At 49.8% G+C, this 22350-nt stretch overlaps 1 protein-coding gene across 1 annotated transcript in view; it reads left to right on the top strand.

The window, feature by feature from the left end:
* The first annotated feature begins 3353 nt into the window (after positions 1 to 3353).
* The window catches only part of DOCK5 (dedicator of cytokinesis 5), a 76687-nt gene continuing 57690 nt past the window's right edge, over positions 3354 to 22350 (top strand). Inside the window, 2 exon segments of the mRNA XM_041490656.1 lie at positions 3354 to 3579; positions 19173 to 19256. Of these exon segments, the coding sequence (XP_041346590.1) occupies positions 3537 to 3579; positions 19173 to 19256 (127 nt within the window). The 5' untranslated portion in view covers positions 3354 to 3536.

Genomic DNA, 22350 nt, shown 5'->3' with positions numbered 1-22350 from the left:
GAAGCAACAGAGAAAATGAGAAGGAAAACATGGATTTGGTGATAAAAAATGAAATAAAAGACTTTCTGAAATAACTCCACCTTTCAGTGAGAGCTGAGCTCGCTCCCTGACACTTGAAAATCCAGATATTTGATGGAGCATTCCCCAAGTTCCCCCACTTGGGTAAAACCAGCACTCCAGTTGCTACTTGCCTGCCTTTCATGCTTTGCTCTGGTTTTCATTTGCTGCCAAGAATTTGTTTCACCTGGGCTGGAAAAACACTGGCACAGCTCAGGCAGCTTATCTAAAAATCAGGAATCTTACAGTAAAATCAAGGCCTGGGCTGTCAGTTCCACTCATGAGCAGAGAACTGGCAATCAGAATTCAGGAGGCATTGAAAGAGAGTGGGTGTCTCCATGAAAACTTTTCCTCTTTGATGATCTGGCCCCAGATCTCAGCAGGTTCCTCAGTCCCCCTCCTGTCCCCTACAGGACACCTCTCATGGAGCTGTTTCTCCTCTTTTTTTGGGGGGTTGTGCTGCAGAAATCAATGCCCAGGCCAAGTAAAATAAAAGAAATAAAGAAAGAAATAAAACTGCCTTTCTAAGGAAAGAAACAGCTGATTTTGCTCTGCTGAGGAAAAACATTTTAACTGATTTTGGGTGTTAGCACACAGAGGGCACTTTGAATTTCAGCAAAGAATATTTCATTCAAAGCACTGAAACTTTTACAAGATCTAACCATCAGCCATGGAGGGTGATGGATGGAGCACTCCCAGGATGGAAGGGAATGCAGAGTGATCCAAAATCCCCGTTCTCCTCTGCTTCTCTTGCTGCCATACACGGCACAAAAAGGCCACAGAAAAGCCACATCCCAATCGTAGCAGGGAATATTTTGAAATCCAGATAGTCCAAAATCACACCTAGAAAATCATGGTTAACTGTCTTGACATCCCAGTGACACTGCTCTTCACGTGAAGGCCCCCAAGCCCTTTGCAATATGAAGTTTCCATTTATAAAGCCTGGGTGAATCTTTCAGGATTTGCCAAACCCACCAATATTTTCTGTTCCCATCCCACCAGGAGGGGCCTTGGCAGGGCCTGTGCTCTCTGTGAGCCCCCAGCTCCAGGGAAACACACCCTGGCCCCACTCAATCTTTAACCAGAGGAACTGCAGCTTTTCCTGCATGACAACAAGGATTTTATGTGCCAGAACAACGTCTGAGCGAGGCTGGCTATGCTGAGTTGGTGTTCTATAAATAACAAATCAGTTGAGCAGCTCCAGCTTGCAAATTTTGTCTCCTTTTTCTTCTGTCCCTCCCTGCCACGCTCTGTGCTGAGCCTCAGGTGCTGCTGGAGTTCTCAGGAGCACCTTGAGCCCCTGGGCTGCTGTGTCTGGGGAGGAGCTCTGGGAGCATCTCCCCAGCAGCAGCCTTTGGACAAGATCCAAACATCATTTCAGGGCAGGGTTTGGGTCGGGGTTATGAACTTTCTATAAAAACGGTTATGAATTTTCTATAAATAGGGTTACGAATTCTCTATAGATTAATTCCCCCCATTTGGCTGCCTGCTGTGAACTGGGTGTGACAGGACTGCACATCCTGGGTGAGTAACACTCTGTGTGTGTGACAAACCCAGCTCTGTTCCTGGGGGGTGCCAGATCAGCACCACTGTCACAAAAACCAGGGCACTGTGCCTAAGGGTGACATTGAGTGTCCTGCGTGCAGCTTTCGGCTTTTATTTGGATCTATTTGTTAGAGCAAATTGCTGATAATTAATTCTTATTTGTGCTGCTCTGCCTTTTACAGGCGCCAGTGAAGAGGAAGGAAAACTGAACTTACTGGAAACTCAGGTGAGAGAGGAGGGAGTATGGAAAACTCTTCCTGAACATGCCAGGCTGGAATCAGAGAGATCCAAAGTGATCTGCCCAGGGCACCCTGAGAGCTGAGCAACAACTCTGCCCTGCTGCCTCTCACCTGCAGTGTAAAATAATCACAAATGTGATGATCTCTCCAGATCTTCATGCTTTAATGCAATTAAAGGAGTGGTCAGATGTTAAAATATTCTGAATGATCATTGTTTTCTTTCATGAGACAGAGGTGTCCTGTCTCTGGCAGGGGGCTGTAAGGAGATAAATAAAGTCCCCTCCAGTCCCAATATTCCATGATTCCATGGGCTCCACAGGCACTAATACAGACCACATCCAGTTACTACAGCCCTGGAGAGATGGGAAGAGCCTGGATCTCCTCGGTTTGGCCCCAAGGCTGGGTGAACCATGTGATTTAACACCTCTTTGGGTGTTATTGAGCACCCCCGTCCCGGGAGCTTTGCCAGCCCAGCCCACACACCTGTAGGATCCAGCCAGCCCCGCTCTGGCCCTGCAGGACCCAGCTGCTGCTCAGCTGGTCCCCGTGTCCCCAGCTCGAGGTGCTTCACCTCAAAGCCCTTTCTGGAGTGGCAGCTCCTGCGCCTGGAGCGCGGCTTTGCGTCACCGAGCGCCGAGTCAATCTCGAGAACATCGAGTCTCCTGTGAAGTGTGGCCCTGTGACATTTCCCAGATTCCTGGAGTGCTTTTCGAGTAACCTCGTTGTTTTCTTAGCTATTAATGAGTTACTGGGAACAGCGCAGCAGCCTGGGAGCAGCCTGGGCTGGTGGAAGGGCTGGGATGACATGGGCATGAAGGTCCCTTCCAACCCAAACCACGTCGTGATTCTGCAGAATCCCAGAATATCCTGAGCTGGAAGGGACCCACAGGGATCATCCAGCCCAGCCCCAGGCCCTGCACAGACACCCCAAAATCCCACTCTGGGCATCCCTGGCAGCGCTATCCAAAGGCTCCTGGAGCTCTGGCAGCCTCGGGGCCGTGCCCATTCCCTGGGGAGCCTGGGCAGTGCCAGCACCTCTGGGGAAAGATCCTTTCCCAAAATCCAACCTCTCCCTGGTATCCAACCTTTCCCTGACCCCCAGCTTTCCCTGATCCCCACGCTCTGGCTGACAGTGAAACCCCTCATTTCCAGTGACAGCGGGGCCATTTCTGCACGCTCGCACCCCAAATCTTGAAGCAGCAATACCGAACCCACGACCCGGCTCAGTCCCGGCTCAGTCCCGGCCCAGTCCCGAGCGCGGCCCCACCGCCGCTCCGCTGTGGCCGTGTCCCGGTCCCGGGGCGGGGCCGTGCGGGGCAGGTGATGCCGGGGGCCGGGAGAGCCGCCTCCTTCTCTTCTTCCTCCTCCTCCTCCTCCTCCTCCTCCTCCTCCTCCCGCCGCGCTCTCCCCGCCCTCTCCTGCGCTCGGCGCGCCGGGGGCGGCTGTAAAGTTGGGCGTGTGCCGGGGAGTTTTGGAGCGTGTTTGGGATCGAGTTCGGGAGGCAGGAGCGGGGCCAGGAGCGGGGCCAGGAGCGGGGCATGGCTGAGCAGCCCGGGGCGCCCGGCCCGCGGCTCCAGCGCGGGGCTGCGGCGGGCGAGGCGCTGCGCTGAGCAAGCCCCGAACCCCCAAAAGCCCCCGAGCCCCCCAAGCCCCCCGGGGTCCCCGGACCCCCCCGGGACCCCCAGACCCGCCGGCATGGCTCGCTGGATCCCCACCAAGCGCGAGAAGTACGGGGTCGGTGAGTGAGTGCCAGCCGGGATGCCCCGGACCTCTGCGCCCCTTCCCATCCCATTCCTCCCTTTCCGTGCCTTCCCTCTGTTCCGTACCTTCTCTCCCACTCCGTCCCATCCCTTTTCTTCCATCCCGTCCCTTTCCCTCCTTTTCCTTCTGTCCCTTCCTTTCCTTTCTCTCCCATCCCCTCCCGGAGCCTGTTCGTGCTCTGCGCATCCCTTTCCGCTCCTCTGCCGTGCCCCGTCCGGCGGTGCCCGCTCCCCGAATCCATCGGGCTGTGTGTCCGGCGCTGTTCTCCAGGAATCCCTCAAAGTTCGGGGATGACTTTTATCATTTTGCCTCTCCAGCATGTTTTACGCTGAAAAGAGCTCTAGCACAGCAGAAGAAATTTGCCTGCTGGTGTGCCTGGAAGGAGATGTGGTTGGAAAGGATAAAGAGGGTGTCATGGGCAAATTGAGGGCTCAGGGTGACGTCTTTGCCAGCGGCTGGAGATCTGGATTTGGGGTGAGGGATGGGGAAAGCTTGACTGGAAGTATGCCAGGCCAGGTTGGACGGGGCTTGGAGCAGCCTGGGATAGTGGAAGGTGTCCCTGCCCATGGCAGAAGTGAAACTGGAGGAGCTTTAAGGACCTTCCGACGCAAACCGTTCCATGACTCTGTGATTGACACCTTGAACCTCCTGCTCTGTCCCCTGTTTAAAAGGATTTTTCTGAGTGCTGGCTCACTTGTATCTAACAGGAACAGAACTCTGCGGTGTTGCTGATAAAATTCCGCTTTGCTTGAGAGTTTTAAACCCACAGTTTTGGGGTTGGTGGTGAGAATTGGGCAGGGAACATTTGGCAGGAAGCCACTTATGACACAGAGCTTTTGGTGATTTATGTTACTAAGAGTGATCTTCTGTGCCACTGGTGCTCAGCACTGGACTTCTCAATGTGAGAAAAAATTACTAATTTCGTGCTTGCAAAGTGTTCATCACCCCAGCTCCCATGAGGGTGTTCAGCGTGTGAGTTTGAAGGTGAAAAACCTCACGCTGCATGATTTTCACAGCGAATTTGAGCACTTCAGAGTGGCTGTGCAGGGAGGCAGCTCAGCTCCTCGCAGGAGCTGCAGAGACATTTTACACCGCACAGCCTTATCTGGTTTCTCCAGGTAACTGGCAGGGTGTGGAGTGCTGACACCCTGAACTTTGTTTCTTGCTGTTTATCCATGGAAGTGTGTACACGGCCCGCTGAGATTGCTGCGGGCACCCGTAACTCCCAAACTTTGGTGGATGATCAGATAACCCATATCCTGCCGGCTGACTGCTGTGCTGGTGTTTTCTGAGCACACCTTTGAGCAGGCTGTTCCCCAGCTCCGAATGGCCTTGGGCAGCAGATGAATCAGAGGCACTCCTCTGACTTCCCCTTTATTTATTACCTTCCGGGGTGAGTTTTCCGTGCTGGCCTCAGCCAGCTGCTCCTTGTGACAGCTCCCCTCCCAGAAAGGGCACTGGCCTGACAGTAAGCAGGGTGGAGGGAAAAAATGCCTCTTCCTGCATGTTTCCACCCAAAAAGTGTGTGGTGGGATGTACCCTGTGGCTCCTGGGTGATCAGCTGGGTGAAAGAAAGGTGTTTTTTCCCCCCAGTGACATGGGGGCTGTCCTGCTACAGCTCTGGGGTTTAATTTGCAGCCAGGATTGATAAAGTTGATCCACAGGCAGTGGCAGAATTATTTAGGCACTGCCTGGCTTTGTCAGACTTTGACAAAGAGTCAGAGTTTGTCAGAGTTTGACTCACTTGCACTGTAATTTTGTCAGTTTGGTGTTTGCAGACTTGATGAGTTTCTCATCTGCAAGTGTGTCCCGTGCTGTGCTCGAGGGCCCAGCTCTCCCTGCTTTGGGGTCACCTGGCAGGGGTTGGTGAGGTTTGAGAGGGAGGTTTGGGCTTTTGGGCTGGGGTGTACCAGTGCTGAAGTGGCTGCAAGGACAGAATGCCCCACTTTGTGTGGGGTGGTGACAAATCCCAGCCAGGCATGAAGTGCAAAGGCACAGCTCTTGTTCAGAAAGAAAAGAAAAGACTGAGGGGGAATCTCACCAATCCATACAAACATCTCCAAAGGGTGCCAGGGTGGTGCCAGAGCCTTCCCAGTCATAACAAAACACAAGTTCCACCTCACCATGAGGAAGAACTTTTTCTGTGGAGGTGGCAGAGCCCTGGAAGGCTCCAGGGAGGGCCTGGAATCTCCCTCTAGTGACATCCCAAAGCCACCTGGATAATTCCTGTGTCACCTGCTCCAGCTGACCCTGCCTGGGCAGGGGCTTGGACTGGATGAACTCCAGAGGTCCCTTCCATCCCTAAATAGTCTGGGATTCTGCAAAAGAGCACCCAGGTTGTAGCTGGTGATCTCTGCTTTGGAAACTTCTGTAGAGCTGCTTGGATTTATTTAAAACAGACCCTGGAAGTCATGGCAATGAAGTGGGGAATTCCAGGAAGTCAGCCGTGTGATTCAGTGTCACTTGTCTGATTTCTGCCCTTCAGAAGGGTTTCTGTCCTGGGTTAGATGTTACAGGTCATGCATTGTGAGTTCCAGTGGATTTGCTGGGTTTAGTTCTGCCCTGAACTGGTTAAACTGGGGAGGGCTCCCTTCCCCACAGATGGCAGAGGGCTGAGTTTGGAGTGGCAGCAGCAGGGAGGGCAAAACTGGGAATTGCAGTTTTTAGGGAAGCAAACGTGAGAGACAAGCAGCTTGCAGCTCTTGCAGCTTCTCCCTCGCAGTGAGTTCCCAACCAAGTGACAGATGGGATTTGGGAGGGACAGAAGCACCACGGCTCAGCTCGCAGGCAGCATCTCCTCCCTGAGCTGCAGGGTCTGCTGGGTCTGCCACAGCCTCCTTGCCACAGGCTTCACCTCTGATGTTGGACTGAAGGAGCATCTTCATGGGAAGCTGATCAGTTCTTGGGCCACACTGAACAAAATAACCTATTGTGCTCATGTGTTTCTCTCAAAAAGGAGTTGTCATTTGCAGAAATTCTTTCACAAAGACTCCTTCCAGTCAAAAAACTGCTCTGAGGGAAAGAATACCTTAGTGAATTTCCAAGACTTTTACCTTTCCTTATCTATTTGTTTAAAAATTATTAACTTCGAGCATAAGGAACCAATAATGTAATTACTTTCTTTTTCTGCTGGCAGTAACCTGGATTTGCACTTTAACTCAAGTGCTGCACCTGGGTTGTAAAAGCAATTCTGTCATTGCTCATCAGCTGTTCTTCCCTTTGTGGCCTGAAGACTTAATGGAGTGAGAGAACCTGGAGTCTGTGGAATCTGAAATTAGTCTGTAATAAATCCATTGTAAACAAGCCACCAGGCCCCTTTTCCTGCCCCCTTTCTGCTGGAGTGGCAGTGCTGGGCCAGGGCAGGGAGCTGCCCAGCTCAGAGCAGAGCAGGAGTGGCAGTGGCACTGCTGACTTTGGGGCCAGGCTGCTTTCCAGGTGTCTGCAGTGGTGATGGATCAGCACACCAGGTTCTTGTGGCCCCTCTGACTATGAACCAACAGGATGTGAAGTGTTTATTCATCCTTGTGCAGCCTGAGCTGAAAATGCACCAATTGTTCAGTGAATACACAAATCAGAGCTTCCAGAATCATCAGGAATTATTAACTCAGGTTTGCTTGGAAGAGCTCTGAGATGTGAAAACCAGAGTAATTTGCATTTTGGTGAAGGTGGTGGCTTGCACCTGGATGCACTGGGAGGGCTGGGGGGATTCCATTGTCCTGAGGGAACAGCTGGAGCTGTGCCAGGGGGTTTTTGGTTGGATTTTGGGAAAGGTTCTTCCCCCAGAGGGTGCTGGGCATGAGACTGCCAGAGCTCCACGAGCTTTTGGACACCAGGGATGCCCAGGGTGGGATTTTGGGGTGTCTGTGCAGGGCCTGGGGTTGGATCAGCAATCCCTCCCAGCTCAGGACATTCCATGATTCTTTGACCCTCATTTTTGGGGCAGTGTGGCTGTTCCACCGAGTTTTTGTGGTGAGACCTGGGAGATTACCCTGGAATTACCCCTGCCAGGTTTTGGTGGCCTCTCCCAACCCTGGCACCTGTCCTGGCTGGCAGGAGCAGAGCATTGAGCTGCTTTATTTGAAAATAAGCATTGAAATCTTTCCTTTGTGGGATCCCACTGGTGGTTGGTTCCAGTCATGGCTCAGGAATGGCAGCAGCTCCTCAAACACCAAGCAGGGCCTGCCAGCCCTGGGGGATTGATGGAGCAGGGAGGGAGCTGCAGGACCTGGTCTGCTCACTGTGGTTTGGTTTGTGGTGACTCCTGTGATACCTTGGATTGGCTGCCTAGAACAGGGGCTAGACAGAGTTTAAGTGGGTATTTTTAAATAATAAATATATTAATAAGAATAATAATTATAAATAATAATATTAATAATAAATAATATTAAAGGCTTCACCCTGGGCAGTCAGAAGCCTCCAAGGTGCACAGTGCTCACGAGTTTTTCAGACATGTATGAGTTTGGTCCATTTACATATCAGGGGTTAATTGTCCACTTACAGCTTCAGGTCATGAAGTCATTTACCCCCAGTTTGCTCCCCCCTGTTCACTTCTGTTGATGCTTTTTGGGGCCTGAGGCAGTAGAGTGTCCTTGGATCTCAGGCCTGGAGGGATTGTTCTGTGTGTCCAAAATGTGAAGACAGTAACTGACACTCTCTGTGGAGCTCAGAGTTAGGATTTTTCAGGATCTGGATAATATAAAAGCTAAAACTCAAGGCATCACCTGGGCTGCTGGGCAATCAACTCCTGGCTCCCTGTCCCCATTCCAGGCACCTGCAGAGCTCTCCCCAAAGACAGTCTGGGATCAAAGCCCTTCACACTGCTGGGAGTTGTGCATCCTGTCAAATTAGGGCAAAATCCATATTTGTCTCAACTTGTTCCTTGCTTTTCCCCCACCATTCCTGTTCTGACTTGGAGCTCACGTCCCCTGTTGCGCCTCTGGTTCCTTGCAGGGGCTCCAGAGGATGGAAAAGCCAATCCCCCCATTCCTGTTCAGAACTGCTCATCCTCCTTCCTATGGACACAAACACTCTGCTCATTTCTCCTGCTTTATTATCATTTATGGCTAAAAATCCTCTGATGGCAATGCCAACAGAATTCCCAGTGGGGAAGAGCAAACCCTTGGCATTGTTAACAGCAAAGAATGAATCTTCCCAGCAGATGACACTTCATTTCTGATCTAGTTTCCCAACTTTTATTGCTGTGTCTGCAGTTGATTTGATGTGAAATTTGGCTGTGCTGCTTCTTGTTTCCATACTCCTTTCTATTTTTTTAAAATCCGTATTAGCCAGGGTCTGTCTTCTCTTATTTTTGCTGATTTCTACTCTCTTGCTTAAGTCATTCCCTGTGAAATTAATCCTGTGGACTTCAAAGGCATCTCATTGCCATGAACAAGACTTGTCAATGTTCCTTATCTTGCTCTTAGTTTGAAAAGAAATATTTCCCCAAGTGTTTTGTGACTTGTGGGTGCTTCAGTTTCTGACTGACATCACCTTGGCGTTCAGGAACTGTCCCACAGTTCATCTTTTGAGCAATTAAATCCCTTTATGGAGGCTCTAAAGAGGCATCCAGAGCTTGGGTGCTTCTGGAGCTTGGGCTGAGCTCTGTGCTGCTGATTAAATGTGGATTAATTGTTCTGAGGTGTCAAGAGATCACAGGAACCAACCTCCCCCTGAGCTGGGTGTGGGACCAGTGCTGAATTTCACACCTGATCTTGATTGTTCTTGTGGTTCTTCCTCTGGCATAGGGACTGTATTTGCCAGCACAACTGCAAATAGGAGTTACGTGAGGAAAAGCGAAATAAACACTCAGGAACTGAGAAAAACGTAAATATATCGGTCAAGAAACAGTGACAGGGTACTAATGTATAATATTTATCACTATGTGTAATAATCCTTATCATTCAGATTTGAAAAATGCACACCCCTTCTACCTGCAGACTTGAATTGAAAATCTACATTTTTTGCTCTTCAGCTTGCACTTTACTTGACCGCTAGGACATTTCTCTCAACTATTGCTTTTAAAGAAAAAAGTCTTATTTCTGCCAGGACATTAAAGACACAGCCATGACCACATCAGCCACAGCCATAAACACATTTTCCCCTTGCTGCTGGAGCTGAGGGGATGTTTCAGGTCCAGTGCATTTAACTGCTGATGCCTGAATGCCTGAAATCCTGCCATGGATTTGGGTGCATTTGCCAGCAAACCTGTGCTAATAAAACCAGCCCATAAATACAAGTTACTGAACAGCTTTTTGGGCTGGCAGTCCGTGGTTGCCTTCATAAAGTGATGATGTTGCAGAGTTTTAGTTGGAGCAGTTGCTAAAATGATAAAAATGTCTTTTTGGTGCAGTACAGGCTGTTCTTCCCAGGGAGATCTCCCTGGACTGAGGGGGAAAAGCAGCATTTAAAGGATTCATTCTCTGGCAGCCTCGTTCAGATGGTGTCTGGCACCTTGTCACAGAACACAGCCAAACCCAGCAGTGCTGCTCGTGCTGTGGGGAGCATTCTGTGCTCACTGACACTGAGTTTTTGGGAAGTGTTGGTGCAATCCAAGTGCCCCTCGTCCTGGAGGGTGCTGAGTCTGAGCCAAAAGTTCATTAAGGTGCAGTGGAGATAACGATTCCTGCTCTTGGGAAGTCTGGAACTTTGATCTTCCATGCAATAAAGCTATTTATGGCTTCAGCTCCAAAGTTCTGAAGTTCTAAGAATGGCTCAGAATGTCATGGACAAGTAGTGGCCAGTTAGTTCTGGAAAAATGTCTTTTTAATTTTTTTTAATTTATTTTTTGGCTTATTTCACCTGATTCTTGCAGCAGTTCCATTTTCCTACTCTGACAATGCCACGGGGACTTCAAGCTGCAGAGAGACAGAGTTTGATATAAAGGAATAAAGTAGGGAAGGCTTCCGTGGTTAATTCTTCATCTCCTGACATCTCAGGCAGTTTAATTAAAACTTACTGCAAATTTTGGAGCAGTTTGTTCTTCATTCTTCCTGGCAACAACGGAATCAACATTCTTGTTTGGCTTTTTGCTTCCAGTGTAAGACACCCCCATTCCCTGCCAAGATTTCCTGCTCCTCATTTTAATCCTGTTCCCCCATTTCTTGTTCCCTGGGATAGGTGGCAAGAGAAAAATGCCTTGGAATTTGCATTTCTCTGGAAATGAGAAGCTGTGAACCAGTCTGTCTGTGCAGTGCCCGTTCTCTGGTGGGCTTTGTTCTGCAGAATGGGATCAGTGAGCCCCAGGCCATTGAGGGAAGGTAAATCTGCCCCAAAGTCCACCTTGGGTGAGCAGAACTGGAGGTGCAGAATTGCAATCCTGTTGTCCTGCATGTCAGAAATTCTCCTTGTGTTACCCCTGCCAGCTCCAGAGAGCTCTGGGCTTTCCATAAAGGGGTTAGTGGAGCTAAAATCTTCCTCCGCCCTGAATCCCAAATTTCTGCAAATGGGCTGAGCCACACTACGAGTTCTTTCCTCAAACCGTGGGAGAGCTGCTCTGTCTCCTCCTGAGCCTGGCTGCCCAGGGGAGGGTGTTGGAGCCCTTGTTACAAATTCCCAGGTTTGACTCGGGGGGTTTGTCAGCAGCTGCCAAGGGGAGTCCCTCAGCTTTAGCCTGCATTTGCTGTTGGTTGTGCTGATGCCAGCAAGGGACAGGCTGAAGTTTGAGCTCAGGGGACCTTTCTGGTGAAGTTCAGCCCACAGGCACTGTTGGACCCTGTGCCCGAATGTTTCGCTCTTAAACCCCTCATTCTGCCCCCTGCCTGCCCCTGCAGTGTGAAACAGCGGAGCTCAGGGTGGGAGCACTCAGGGTGGGAGCACTCAGGGTGGGAGCACTCAGAGCTCAGGGTGGGAGCACTCAGAGCTCAGGGTGGGAGCACTTCAGGGTGGGAGCACTGAGCTCAGGGTGGGAGCACTCAGGGTGGGAGCACTCAGGGTGGGAGCACTCAGAGCTCAGGGTGGGAGCACTCAGAGCTCAGGGTGGGAGCGCTCTCAGCTCAGGGTGGGAACACTCTCAGCTCAGGGTGGGAGCACTCTCAGCTCTGGGCAGGGGCATTTCCAAGTTTTCCTACTCCTGCTTTGATGTTTTGCCCAGTGAGAACTGGGACAGTAATTTCAAGCCAGTGGCAAATTCAATTAATTCTTTTGAAAGTGCCACATGCTTTCAAGTTGGAAATGAGCTGAGCAGTCCAATTTATGGAATTGTGGGGTCTTGCTTTTACAAATCTGCCAGAAAATTTCATTGGAAAAGTTATTTTGTTGTACTTAAAGTACCCAAGCAAAAATTGCACTTTCAGCTTGGAGGAAAAAAGGTAATTACAGACAGACTTGGTAAAATCCAGTTGCAGTTGTGTGGGTGTTATAAACAAACACTGCATCTTCACAGGCTGTAAAAATGAAAATTAAATCAGAGGTTGCTTTTGTGAAGTTGGATTTCAGAGCTGGTAGGGGTGTGCAGTTACTAAATCAGAATTAGTGCCACGGTCCTGTGGGGTATAAACTTCTTCTTGTGGAGGACACAGCCCCAAGAATGGCTTTGTGTTCTCCCAAGTCTCTTTGTCCAAAGGAACAAAGGAAAACCATAATAGTTGAGGTGTGTTGAGTTGCAGTGATGCCAACAAGCTGGGCTGAGCACAAACCAGGTTCTGCCCCTGAAAACCACAGGCCGTTTGTTTTGTGGTCATGTTGGAGAAATTGCATGGGGTCAGGGAGATTATTTTAAGTGTTTTAATGTATTTTTGGGGGAATACTGATCCTTCAGTCTGGGTGATGGTGCTGGGATCCCAGAGAGGCAGAGCAAAGCTGCAGGGTTTGGAGGACAATAACATCAGCACCTTGAACCCTGACAGGATGCCTGGCAGGGATCACCAGACCTGGAACACTGCAGCCTTCAAAACTGTTTGAGGCTATGCTTCATTATTTCTCTCTCCTTTTCATGTTCAGACACTTTCAGGGAGGTGCTGCTCTCACTGGGATGCACTGGGAGCAAAAGCTGGGGCATTCCCCAAACCACAGCCTGGGGAATCACAGGATCAGGGAAGATCAGATTGGAGGAGACCTCAAGGATCACCTGGCCCAACCCTTCCTGGCCAAACCTTGAGGAGCACCACAAACAGATGCATCAAACCTGATAAAATTTACAGAAGTGTTAAAAGAGGCTTGCAGGCTGTTTTTCCAGCTGTGTCTCTGCAAAGGGAACATTTCCTGGTGTTCCAAGGGGACTGGAATTGCAGGTCTGGGTGTTTTGGTTTGTTCTTTTTCTGAAATCATGGCCTAGATCTGGTTGGGTGCTGTGAATTCAGGAGCAGGTTGGCTCCTCCACTGGCAGCACTGATTTATTTCTCCTCTGGCTCACAGCACTCCCTCTTGCTCCAGACAGGAGCTGAGACAGCTCATGTAGATTAATTCCTTATCTGAGCTTAAAACCCCCAAGGGCCCTTCAGAGTGAAAATAATAAAGGAAATGGAGAGGCCAGCGAAGAAAATGACACAGCAAAAGGTTTGTGTGTGAGTATTCATTGGGTAGAAAATAAACCAGAGTGTCTGTGAGGGTCAGAGCACGGGAGCAGCTGAAGTTTGGCTCCTTCCACCCCGAGCACTCTCAGAGACAAAACAGTTTGTGCTGGGGTGAAATTGTGCTGGTGCCCAAATCTGGGTGCTTAGGGTGTATCTGTGTCCTGTGTGCAGTTCAGATGCACTCTGAGAAGTGAATAGTCTTTATTTTTACATAGATACCGTGGTGTAAACACTTTGCAACAAATATTTGAGGGTAAGGCAACTGCTGGGGATTCTGCAGACATGAAAATACAGATATTATCTCTTTTTTTTCCTTACAATCAGGGTATCTGGTGCTTCAGCAGTTCCGAGAGATCTCAGTTTGCCTGATCTGGATCTGGGAAGCTGTAATTAAAATCCAGGGACTCATTTGTCCCTGCTCCAGAGCTCTGTTGTGGAGCTGCTTGTGGGTTTGGGGGTGTTTAAAGCCATAAGAGACCATGGGATCATCCCATGCGAGCCCTTGTGTGACCTTGGGAAAGCCTCCCCATTCCCATGGGCTGGGCTGTGAGGTTGTTTTTCCTAAAGCAATCCAGGCTTTAGGAGATTAAAGCATTGAGCCCAGGATCTGATCCAGCCCCGGATGGGGAGTGAGACAGGATTAGTCCAGAGATGACGAGGGCGTGGCTGGAAGCCTTCCCTGCTCCCAGATCTGGGAATCAGTTCCATTTGGGCTGTTTGGTCAGGACAGAATCTGCAAAACTTCTGATTATTTGCCGGGCTCAGTCCAAGATAATCCATTATTCAGAGGAAATCAGGGACATCTTTCAGGCTTCGATCAGGTGTGCATCGAGTCCTTGTCCTTGGCAGGTGAGCAGGGGACACACTCATTTGGGTTTGGCTCCTGGAGCAGTCTGAGGTTGGAAGTGTTGGAAGCCTCTTGAGGGCAGTGGCTCTTCCTGCTCTTCTGCTGGTTCCCAGAGAGAGGGTGAATGGAAAACCCAGCAGTTACAGCACCCAGATTAGAAAGGGCACGTCCCATCCTCCTGCAGAGGCAGCTGATGTCATTGCCCAGATGATTTAATGCTCATTTTTGAGATAACCCAGTTTAAAAATGTTGAGTGCATTCATTGTGTGGGGTCAGCCTGGACCAGTGAGTGCACAAGGTGCTAAAGTCATAAACCCGCAGAATTCCAGGGATTTTGGGGTGGAAAGGACCTTAAAGAGCCTCTCATTCCCTGGGCAGGGATAGTCCACCTGAGCTCCTCAGAGACTGGACTCTGCTGTCTAAAGGTGGCTGTTAATGAAAGCATTTCCAGCTGCATAATCCCATTAAATCTGAGTCACTGACATCCCAAATGCTCAGCACTCACTCAGAACTTTTGGAATTGGTGTGAATGGCAGCAACCACCATCCAAGAGTGGGAATTTTTTCATAACAGTGACTAAATGTCCGTATTCCCACTGTTGAACCATGAATTACTTTTTTTTATTTTGAAGCAGAAAAGTAGACGGACATCTAAATCTTAATTATGCCATTCTCAGTTTGTCAGACACAAATTCCTGGGAAGTTACCAGAATGTTTTTGCTCCATACATAAAAAAGACTTTGTTCCTCTGAAGAACTAATTCCTTGGGTAGTTCCTTGTTTTTTAAATAAAGCCACTGTGTTTTTGGCTGGATCTTGGCACCAGGGACCATCCCAGGCTCCTCCGAGTGGGGCTGTCCTGCAGAAAGGCCATTCCTGAGTGCTGCAGCAGAGATCAGATCACTCTGGTTCTGTGCTGTGGGGTTTGGTGTGGGGCTGAGGGATGGAATGAGCTCCTGCAGGGCGCTGAATGGAATCCTTTGTTCGGGGGAGCAGTCCCAGCCCCTGCTGGCAGAGGGGAGGGCAGGGGGAGCAGGACGTGGCATTTGGACAGGGTTGTTGTGTCTTTGTGCTGGGTGGGGCAGGGAGGGTTCAGAGCCAGCTCAGAGATAATGGATCTTGCAGGGGCTCTGTTTTCCAGGCCAGTAATGCACATTTCAAGTGCCCTCGTGGAGGCAAAGATTCCATTTCCTTCTGATCTGAGTTACACAGAAATTGTGTGTGACAGTTGCTGCTTGCTTCTCTTTGCATTTTGAGGCGTTTTAGCCCAGCTTGGCCTTTAGGGCAGTCTTGAATAGGAATGAATCTGTGGGCAAAATGGAATTAACAGAAGCATGGAATCATGGAATGATTGGGTTGGAAGAGACTTAACAGCTCATCCCATCCCACCCCTGCCATGGCAGGGACACCTTCCCCTATCCCAGGCTGCTCCAGCCTGGCCTTGGACACTTCCAGGGATAGGGCCACACATTCTGTGGGAACTCCAGACCACCCTCACAGGGAGGAATTCCTTCCCAATATCCCACTTAACCCTCCCCTCTGTCACTTTGAAGCCATTCCTCCTGAAACGCCACATCTGTCCCTGGTTCCACCGAGCCCAGCTTCCATGAGCTGCTCACAGACCTCTTGCACACTGAGGCTTCTCCCGGGGCTCTTGCACAAAGAGGAGCTCTGTGGGATTTAAAGTGTGTTTTGGGGGTTTTCACCTGCAGTAGAGCTGTACTTTTGTTCTGTGCCCGTGCCTGGCGCTGAGGCCGTGTCCTGTGCGGGTGCTGCTGTGGGTGCCGTGGCTCGGGGCTGGGCTGGCCTGGTGGCCCAGGGCAGTGACAGGGCCAGACCTGCTCCCTGAGCCACCCTCCTGAGCCCTGGGGAGCCCAGGCTCTGCCAGCTTCCCTTTGCCACTGTGCAGTGTCGGTTCTGGGGTGACTTTGGGGCAGAGCATCCCCCGAGGTTGTGCAGTGCCCTCAGGGCTCCTCCTCCAGCCCCGCTGAGGAATCACCCTCTGCCCTGGAGCATGAAAATTGCTGCTTATCTTCACCTTCTGGCCCTGGCTGTGCCATAAAATCAACTGCTCATGGAATTATCTGCTGCCCTTTCCAATCCTGATGGATTCCATGGGCTGGGTGCACTTGGAAAACACATTCTTCACCTTTTAACCAAACTGAAGCACTAAACCAGACACAATGAGATGTTGCCGCCAGTTGTGCTCGAAGAAATGATCATTAAACAAACCCAGGCTCGTGTTTCCCACCCCTACCTCCTTATTTGGATTAAATTTCCTCAATTTCAGTGTTGCTTTTCATCTGGGATGATAAAAGGAGCAGGATCAGCACTCTGAAGTGAATTTCAAAGGACAAAATCACAGCTGAAGTTTAGCTCGGAGCAAAAAGACTTAACTTCAGATATTGCTGCAAATTTGAATACAAAAGTCCCTGTATTATTTTTCCTTCTTCCTTTCTTGCTGCTCTGTCAGGATTTAAGTGAAGGGGTTTTATTTTTCCACACCATGCCCATGTTTGTGCTGTGAAGCTTCCTTTTCCTTTCAAGTCAGTGAGAGGTCACGGAGGGGGCTCACAGCACAAATCCCTGCAGATGGGATGGCTGAGGACTGCTCCGACTTCCAGCAGCAGGAAACATCACTTGCAACCAGCAAAGTTCCCAGGGAAAATATGCCAGCAATTTGTCTTTTATAATCTTGTACAAGAGCACGAGGGAGGACGTTTCAGACAGTGACCCTCTGTTCTGGCTTAGTTCAGTCTGGCAAGGCAAGGAAAGATAAAATTGACCTTTTTTGTTTTTTTTTTTTTTTTTTTTTTTTTTTTTTTTTTTTTTTGATGTGGGAGTTCCTCCAGGTTGTAAATGCTGCATGTTGGGATGTGAAACCTGCCTGGTGGAGCAGGCAAGGGGAGAGCAGGGGTCAGCTCTGTCTTGTGGCTGCTGTGATCTTTGGGAAGGGGAAGGAACGGCTGGGTCCTCCCTGGTGCTCTTTGGGCTGAATTCACTCTGTGTTCCCACAGAAAGGCTGGGGCTGTGTCCACCCACCTTTCCCTGGGCAGCAGTTTATGGGAAAAATGCAGCCTGGTATTTGTATAATGAGTGATTGTCCCAGAAAAAGTCGGGGCATGTGGGGATTGTGTGTGGGAATCCCTGGGTGGGGCATCCCTGGGCCAGGCCAGAGGGGAGCTGGGGGTGCTCCGGGGCTGGAACCCCTCTGCAGGGCCGGGAGAGCTGGGAGTGTCACCTGGAGAGGGGAGAGCTGGGAATGTCACCTGGAGAGGGGAGAGCTGGGAATGTCACCTGGAGAGGGGAGAGATCCAGGGAGAGCTGGGAATGTCACCTGGAGAAAGGAGAGCTGGGAATGCTCACCTGGAGAGGAGAAGGCTCCAGGGAGAGCTCAGAGCCCCTTGCAGGGCCTGAAGGGGCTCCAGGAGAGCTGGAGAGGGACTGGGGTCAAGGGATGGAGGGACAGGACACAGAGAATGGCTCCCATTGCCAGAGGGCAGGGATGGATGGGAGATTGGGAAGGAATTCCTGGCTGTGAGGGTGGGAGGGGCTGGGATGGAATTCCCAGAGCAGCTGTGGCTGCCCCTGGATCCCTGGCAGTGCCCAAGGCCAGGCTGGAGCCCCCTGGGACAGTGGGAGGTGTCCCTGCCCTGCCAAGGCTGGCGCTGGGTGGGATTTAAATATCTCCCAACCCAAACCACTCCACGCTTCTCATTCACGTTCCGCTTTGGCCATGAGCATTATCCAGATTTTTCTGTTAGGGTGTGAATGGAGTTTTTACTTCTGTGCCAGTTCTGGGATCTTTAAGGTGTCAGAGCTGCACACCCAGCTCACCAGTCAGCTTTAAAATCCTGATTTCCAGCCCCTTTGTGGGGAGGGAGAGGAAGGTGAGTGTGGAAGCAGCTCTCAGGAGCAGAAATCCAGTAAAATTCCTGTAATCCTGTGGAAATCATGGGTTCAGTGCATTGTCCATGTGTCTGTGACACAAACTGGGGCCCTGGGGACAAATCCCTGCAGCAGAGGAAGCTGTCCCTGCTTGGGACCAGGGGTCCTGCAGGGATGCACATCCCCAGCCTGCTCCTGCTGGGATATTTGTAGCCAAATATTTTCTAGAAAGCTTCGTTCTGGGAGAGAATTCCCGGTGGTGAAAGCCCCAGGCTGTGCTGGAGCCCTGCCAGGAGGCAGAGCACCTCATCCCCCTGGGAGTGGGAGCACTTCATGGGAATTTCCTGGCAGAAGAGCTCTGGTTTTTATTTATTTATTTCAGTCCCAGTCCAGAGCTCAAACACAAACCTTGGGAAGTCTCAAGAATCCTCCTCTGAAAATGTTTGGGTGATTTTTTTGCTTTCTTAAAAACAAATGTGGTTCTTCACCAATGAATTTCCTCAGGGATACATAAATATGGGAATTTTGTGTTTGGGAAGATTCCATTGCTGCATTTAGGATGTGATCTATTCTTAAATCAGTATTTAGGTGGTCTGGGTTTGGTCTGCTCTGGCTTTGCTGACAATTCCTTGAACCCAGCAAAGCATTTCACTGATTTTATGTCTTTTTACTTGGTTTAAAAGCAAATTTAATTTAAACTTTCTTGCCTGGTGCCAGGGAGGGCTCTGCTTTGGCCAGTGAAGCTGTAGCAGGTCCCAGGGAAAAAAGGCACTCCAGGAGTGTGGGCTTCTGCACTTAATCCTATTCCCCCTGGAAATCCCATAAGCATCCAGCTTAACTTTGTCTTTGGGAGGGATTAATTTGGCACAGAATCCCAAGTTTTGGTTCTAAAATTGGTTCTTGGCTGGGCAGAGCCTTTAGCAGCAAACAAGTGTGATTTGGTTGTGAAAGGAGTGTTTTAGTCTGGAATGGGGGTGGTTTTTATTAACATCCCATTTCTGATGTTTTCTGATGCTGGCGTTACTCCTGAGGAAGACTAAAAACTGATAATTCCAGAATTGTTGTGCCTGAGGGGGTGGTGAGCTCTGAGGGCAGGTTTTTGGCAAAGTGGGAATGCTCAGCTCCTCCAGAAGTGTCCCAGGCCTGTCTGGAAGGTAAAACCCCACCTTTGTTGTCTGTTAGTGATACTTCATGATAAAATCTGGAAATAGATCCATGATGTCCTTTCCCAGTGTATTCCATACCCAGGGTGACTGCATCCCTTTATTCTTTTCCCAAAGCTAATTCCCTCATGGTTCTCTTTTGCCCCTTTTCTTCCTATTTTTCAGCCATCTACAACTATGAGGCCGTGCAGGACGTGGAGCTGTCCCTGCAGGTGGGGGACACTGTTCACATCCTGGAGATGTACGAAGGTAGGTGCAGCTCACAGGGGGTTTGAAAGGAAAATAGGAACAAATCAAGATTCTTTTTCAAATTTTAGATCGGTATTTTCAACTTCTCTTACACCCCAAAGCACAAATTGGGTGCGTAGTGGCTGCTGTAGCCTCTTGATTTTTAAAGTAGTGTTAAAAATGTAGAAGTGCAGAGGGTTTCTCATCTCTGTGCTGTTCCAGGCAGAATTTATCAGGGTAAGGTTTCACCAGTATCTCAAGGCGGCACTAAAAGAGAAAGAAACATTGAATTTGGGCTGTTCACTGCTGGTTTTCACCTCTTTGCTCTGGCTCCTCTTTGGGCCAGGCCAGGCACCTGTGCTCATGGGATGAACTGATACTGCTGGAAAATAAGAATAATAATTTCAAAAAAACCCCTAGCTCTTAACCTGAGTTAATTCTTGATCTGAGTGCATAACAGAAAAGGAGAGGGAAGGGCTGATTATTTCATAATTCAGGTTGTTTTGAGTTGTAATATCACAAACTGGCATTAAATGTTCTTAAAATGCTCCAGTTGTGGAGCCTCCATGCCCTTTCTTGGCTGTTTCTCCTAGTCCTTCACTGGGACATTTTTCATAATACCTTAATGTAAACCACAAAGTAAACAAAATTCTTAATTTAAAGATTAAAATGACACTTGAGTGTTTCAACTCTCCCTATCAAATTTGACTCTTTGACAAAGATTTCAATATTAAGACTGAAACAGAGCCATTCAATCATTTTAAGGAATGCTCTGGTCACTGCTTCCCTCTCCAAAACTCAAAGGTAAAATATAAATCCAATTATTTCCACAAGCAGCATCAATTTGAATGAAGAGTCTGTGCTCTGGCTCAGCACTGAGAACAGGGAGCTGCTCCTTTAGCAATTTCTTCTTGGCCCTTTGTTCCCTTTCCATCCTCAGGAGCAGCTCCCAGTCCTGGCAGAGTCTGTCATGGTTTTACCCCTCTCTGGGTGATCGTGATGGAGGAGAGGGGAAAAGGGGAAATACCCTGTAGAAATCACTGATTTATGACATGGCTCTGCAAAAAGACACAGGGCAGAAGGAGGAAAACTCCCTCAGGAAGAGGAGGTGTCTTGGACTTGCCAAAATTTGGGGGGATTTACTTCTTTATCCCTATTTTTAATTTTGTTGTCATTGTTCAACCCCTATTTCTTGTAATCGGTTCAGCAGAGACAGGAACAGGGAATGAATACATAAATGGCACCCTTTTTTTGGCCTGAAATCTCCCAGTTTGGAGCTCTGTCAGGAGAAAATTGCCTGTGAATAGTTTGGGAAAGACGTGAATGTTTTCATGTGTGAAGGGGAAAGTGATGGTTCCCATATGCTGAGCCATCAGTGGGGAGCAGGAATCTGTGGCTGAGGCACCTCAGAATTCCTGCAGGGCACCAAAAATCCCTTTTTCCCAGCAAGAGCAGCCAGAAATCCAGGCCAGACAGTTGAGAGTGTACAGGAGGAGATGCAGAGATGGTGACTCTGCTGTGGGTCTGCTCTAATTTCCTGTAAAATCACCTCCACCCCTCCCCATCTGATATTCTGCCTGCCTGGGAGGAGCTTGTGTCTTCCTGAATCTCTTTTTTTGGGACATCAGCTCTCAGCTGTGTTCCCAGCTCTCTGTAGCTCTGGTTTTGAGGATAAATGTTCTCACAAGAGGCTTTTTCTGCTACTTTTCGTGCTGATGCTGCCTGCTCACCACCAGAGCTGATAAAAACTGGTTTTGTTCCTCTAATCACTGCTCTTATCTGGACACACAAGCCTCGACTGAGGAAAAGTTTCCATGGAACCAGGGCAGGGGCTCTGTGGGAGGAAAGGCTGGAGATGCCCTGTGGAGTCATTTTTTGGGGCTGGGAGATTCCCCATGAAGTCATTTTTTGGAGGGTTGGGACGTGCCCTGTGGTGTATTTTTTTGGGATTGGATGATGCCCTGTGGAGTCATTTTTTGGGGTCTGGGAGATGCCCTGTGAAATAATGAAATATGTGAATATGGGAAATATGTGAAATAGTGAAATATGTGAAATTTTTGGGGGTTGGGACAAGCCCTGTGAAATCATTTTTGGGCGTTGAGAGATACCCTATAAAATAATTCTTTGGGGCTGGGAGGAGGAAACCCTGTGAAGGCATTTTTTGGGTCTGGGAGATTCCCTGGGTAGTTATTTTTTGGGGTTGGATGATGCCCTGTGGAGTCATTTTTGGGGTTGGGGATGCCCTGTGCAGTCATTTTTGGGCTGGGGATGCCCTGTGCAGTCATTTTTGGGGTTGGGGATGCCCTGTGCAGTCATTCTTGGCTCCCCTTGCCCTGCCCGTAGCTGAGGGCGTTCCCCAGGCTGGCAGTGCCATTCCTTGGGGCTTCAGGGGAGTTTGGGGCTGCCCAGAGGCTCTGGGTCCAGCAGCCCCTGGGTGTTGTGGCTGTCATTGCCCAGCTCAGGGTGCTCAGGAGCACATCCCACTGTGTCCCCAGGGCTGCTGCTCCCCTGATCCAGAACATTCCTGCATTTCCTGCTGCTGGCAGGAGCCAGGTGGGAGCTCTCTGTGCTCTGGGGTTCTGGCTCTGCAGGGATCCATCCAGGTGGATCCATGGCATGTTCCTGCCAAGAGCAGCAATCCTGGGATGTGTGCTGGGGTTGGTGTTTGCAGTAAATGTTATCTGCTCCCAGGGCTGCCAGACACAACACTGAGACAGCTAAGCTGCTCTGGGGGCTCAGGCACAGGCAATAAAGGGAATTTTGGGTGCACTTTGGGGCAGTTCTGGGCTGCACAAACCTCTCCTGAGGTGGCTCCCAAATCCTCTGGGCAGTTCCTGCAGTCAGGTGCTGCTCCTGTGCTGCCTCACAGTGCCAGGAAACTTCTTGAAATTGCAAAATCCCTGTTCAGTTCTGCTGCCACTGCAAAGGCTGGAATCACAAAATATCCTGAGAGTAAGGGACCCACAGGGATCATCCAGCCCAACCCTGGCCCTGCACAGACACCCCAAAATCCCACCCAGACTGGGGCTGAGGCTCTGAACACGCTTTGCTTCTTGTTTTCCAAGCCCCAGTTTCCAAGTTAGGCTGATGCAGTTGGTGTGGATGGTGAGTGCAG

The sequence above is a fragment of the Pyrgilauda ruficollis genome, unplaced genomic scaffold, assembly GCF_017590135.1.
Source record: "Pyrgilauda ruficollis isolate IOZ18807 unplaced genomic scaffold, ASM1759013v1 scaffold125, whole genome shotgun sequence".
Taxonomy (NCBI): domain Eukaryota; kingdom Metazoa; phylum Chordata; class Aves; order Passeriformes; family Passeridae; genus Pyrgilauda; species Pyrgilauda ruficollis.
Note: the sequence above shows the minus strand (reverse complement) of the source record. Positions and strands in the feature narration are given on the sequence as shown.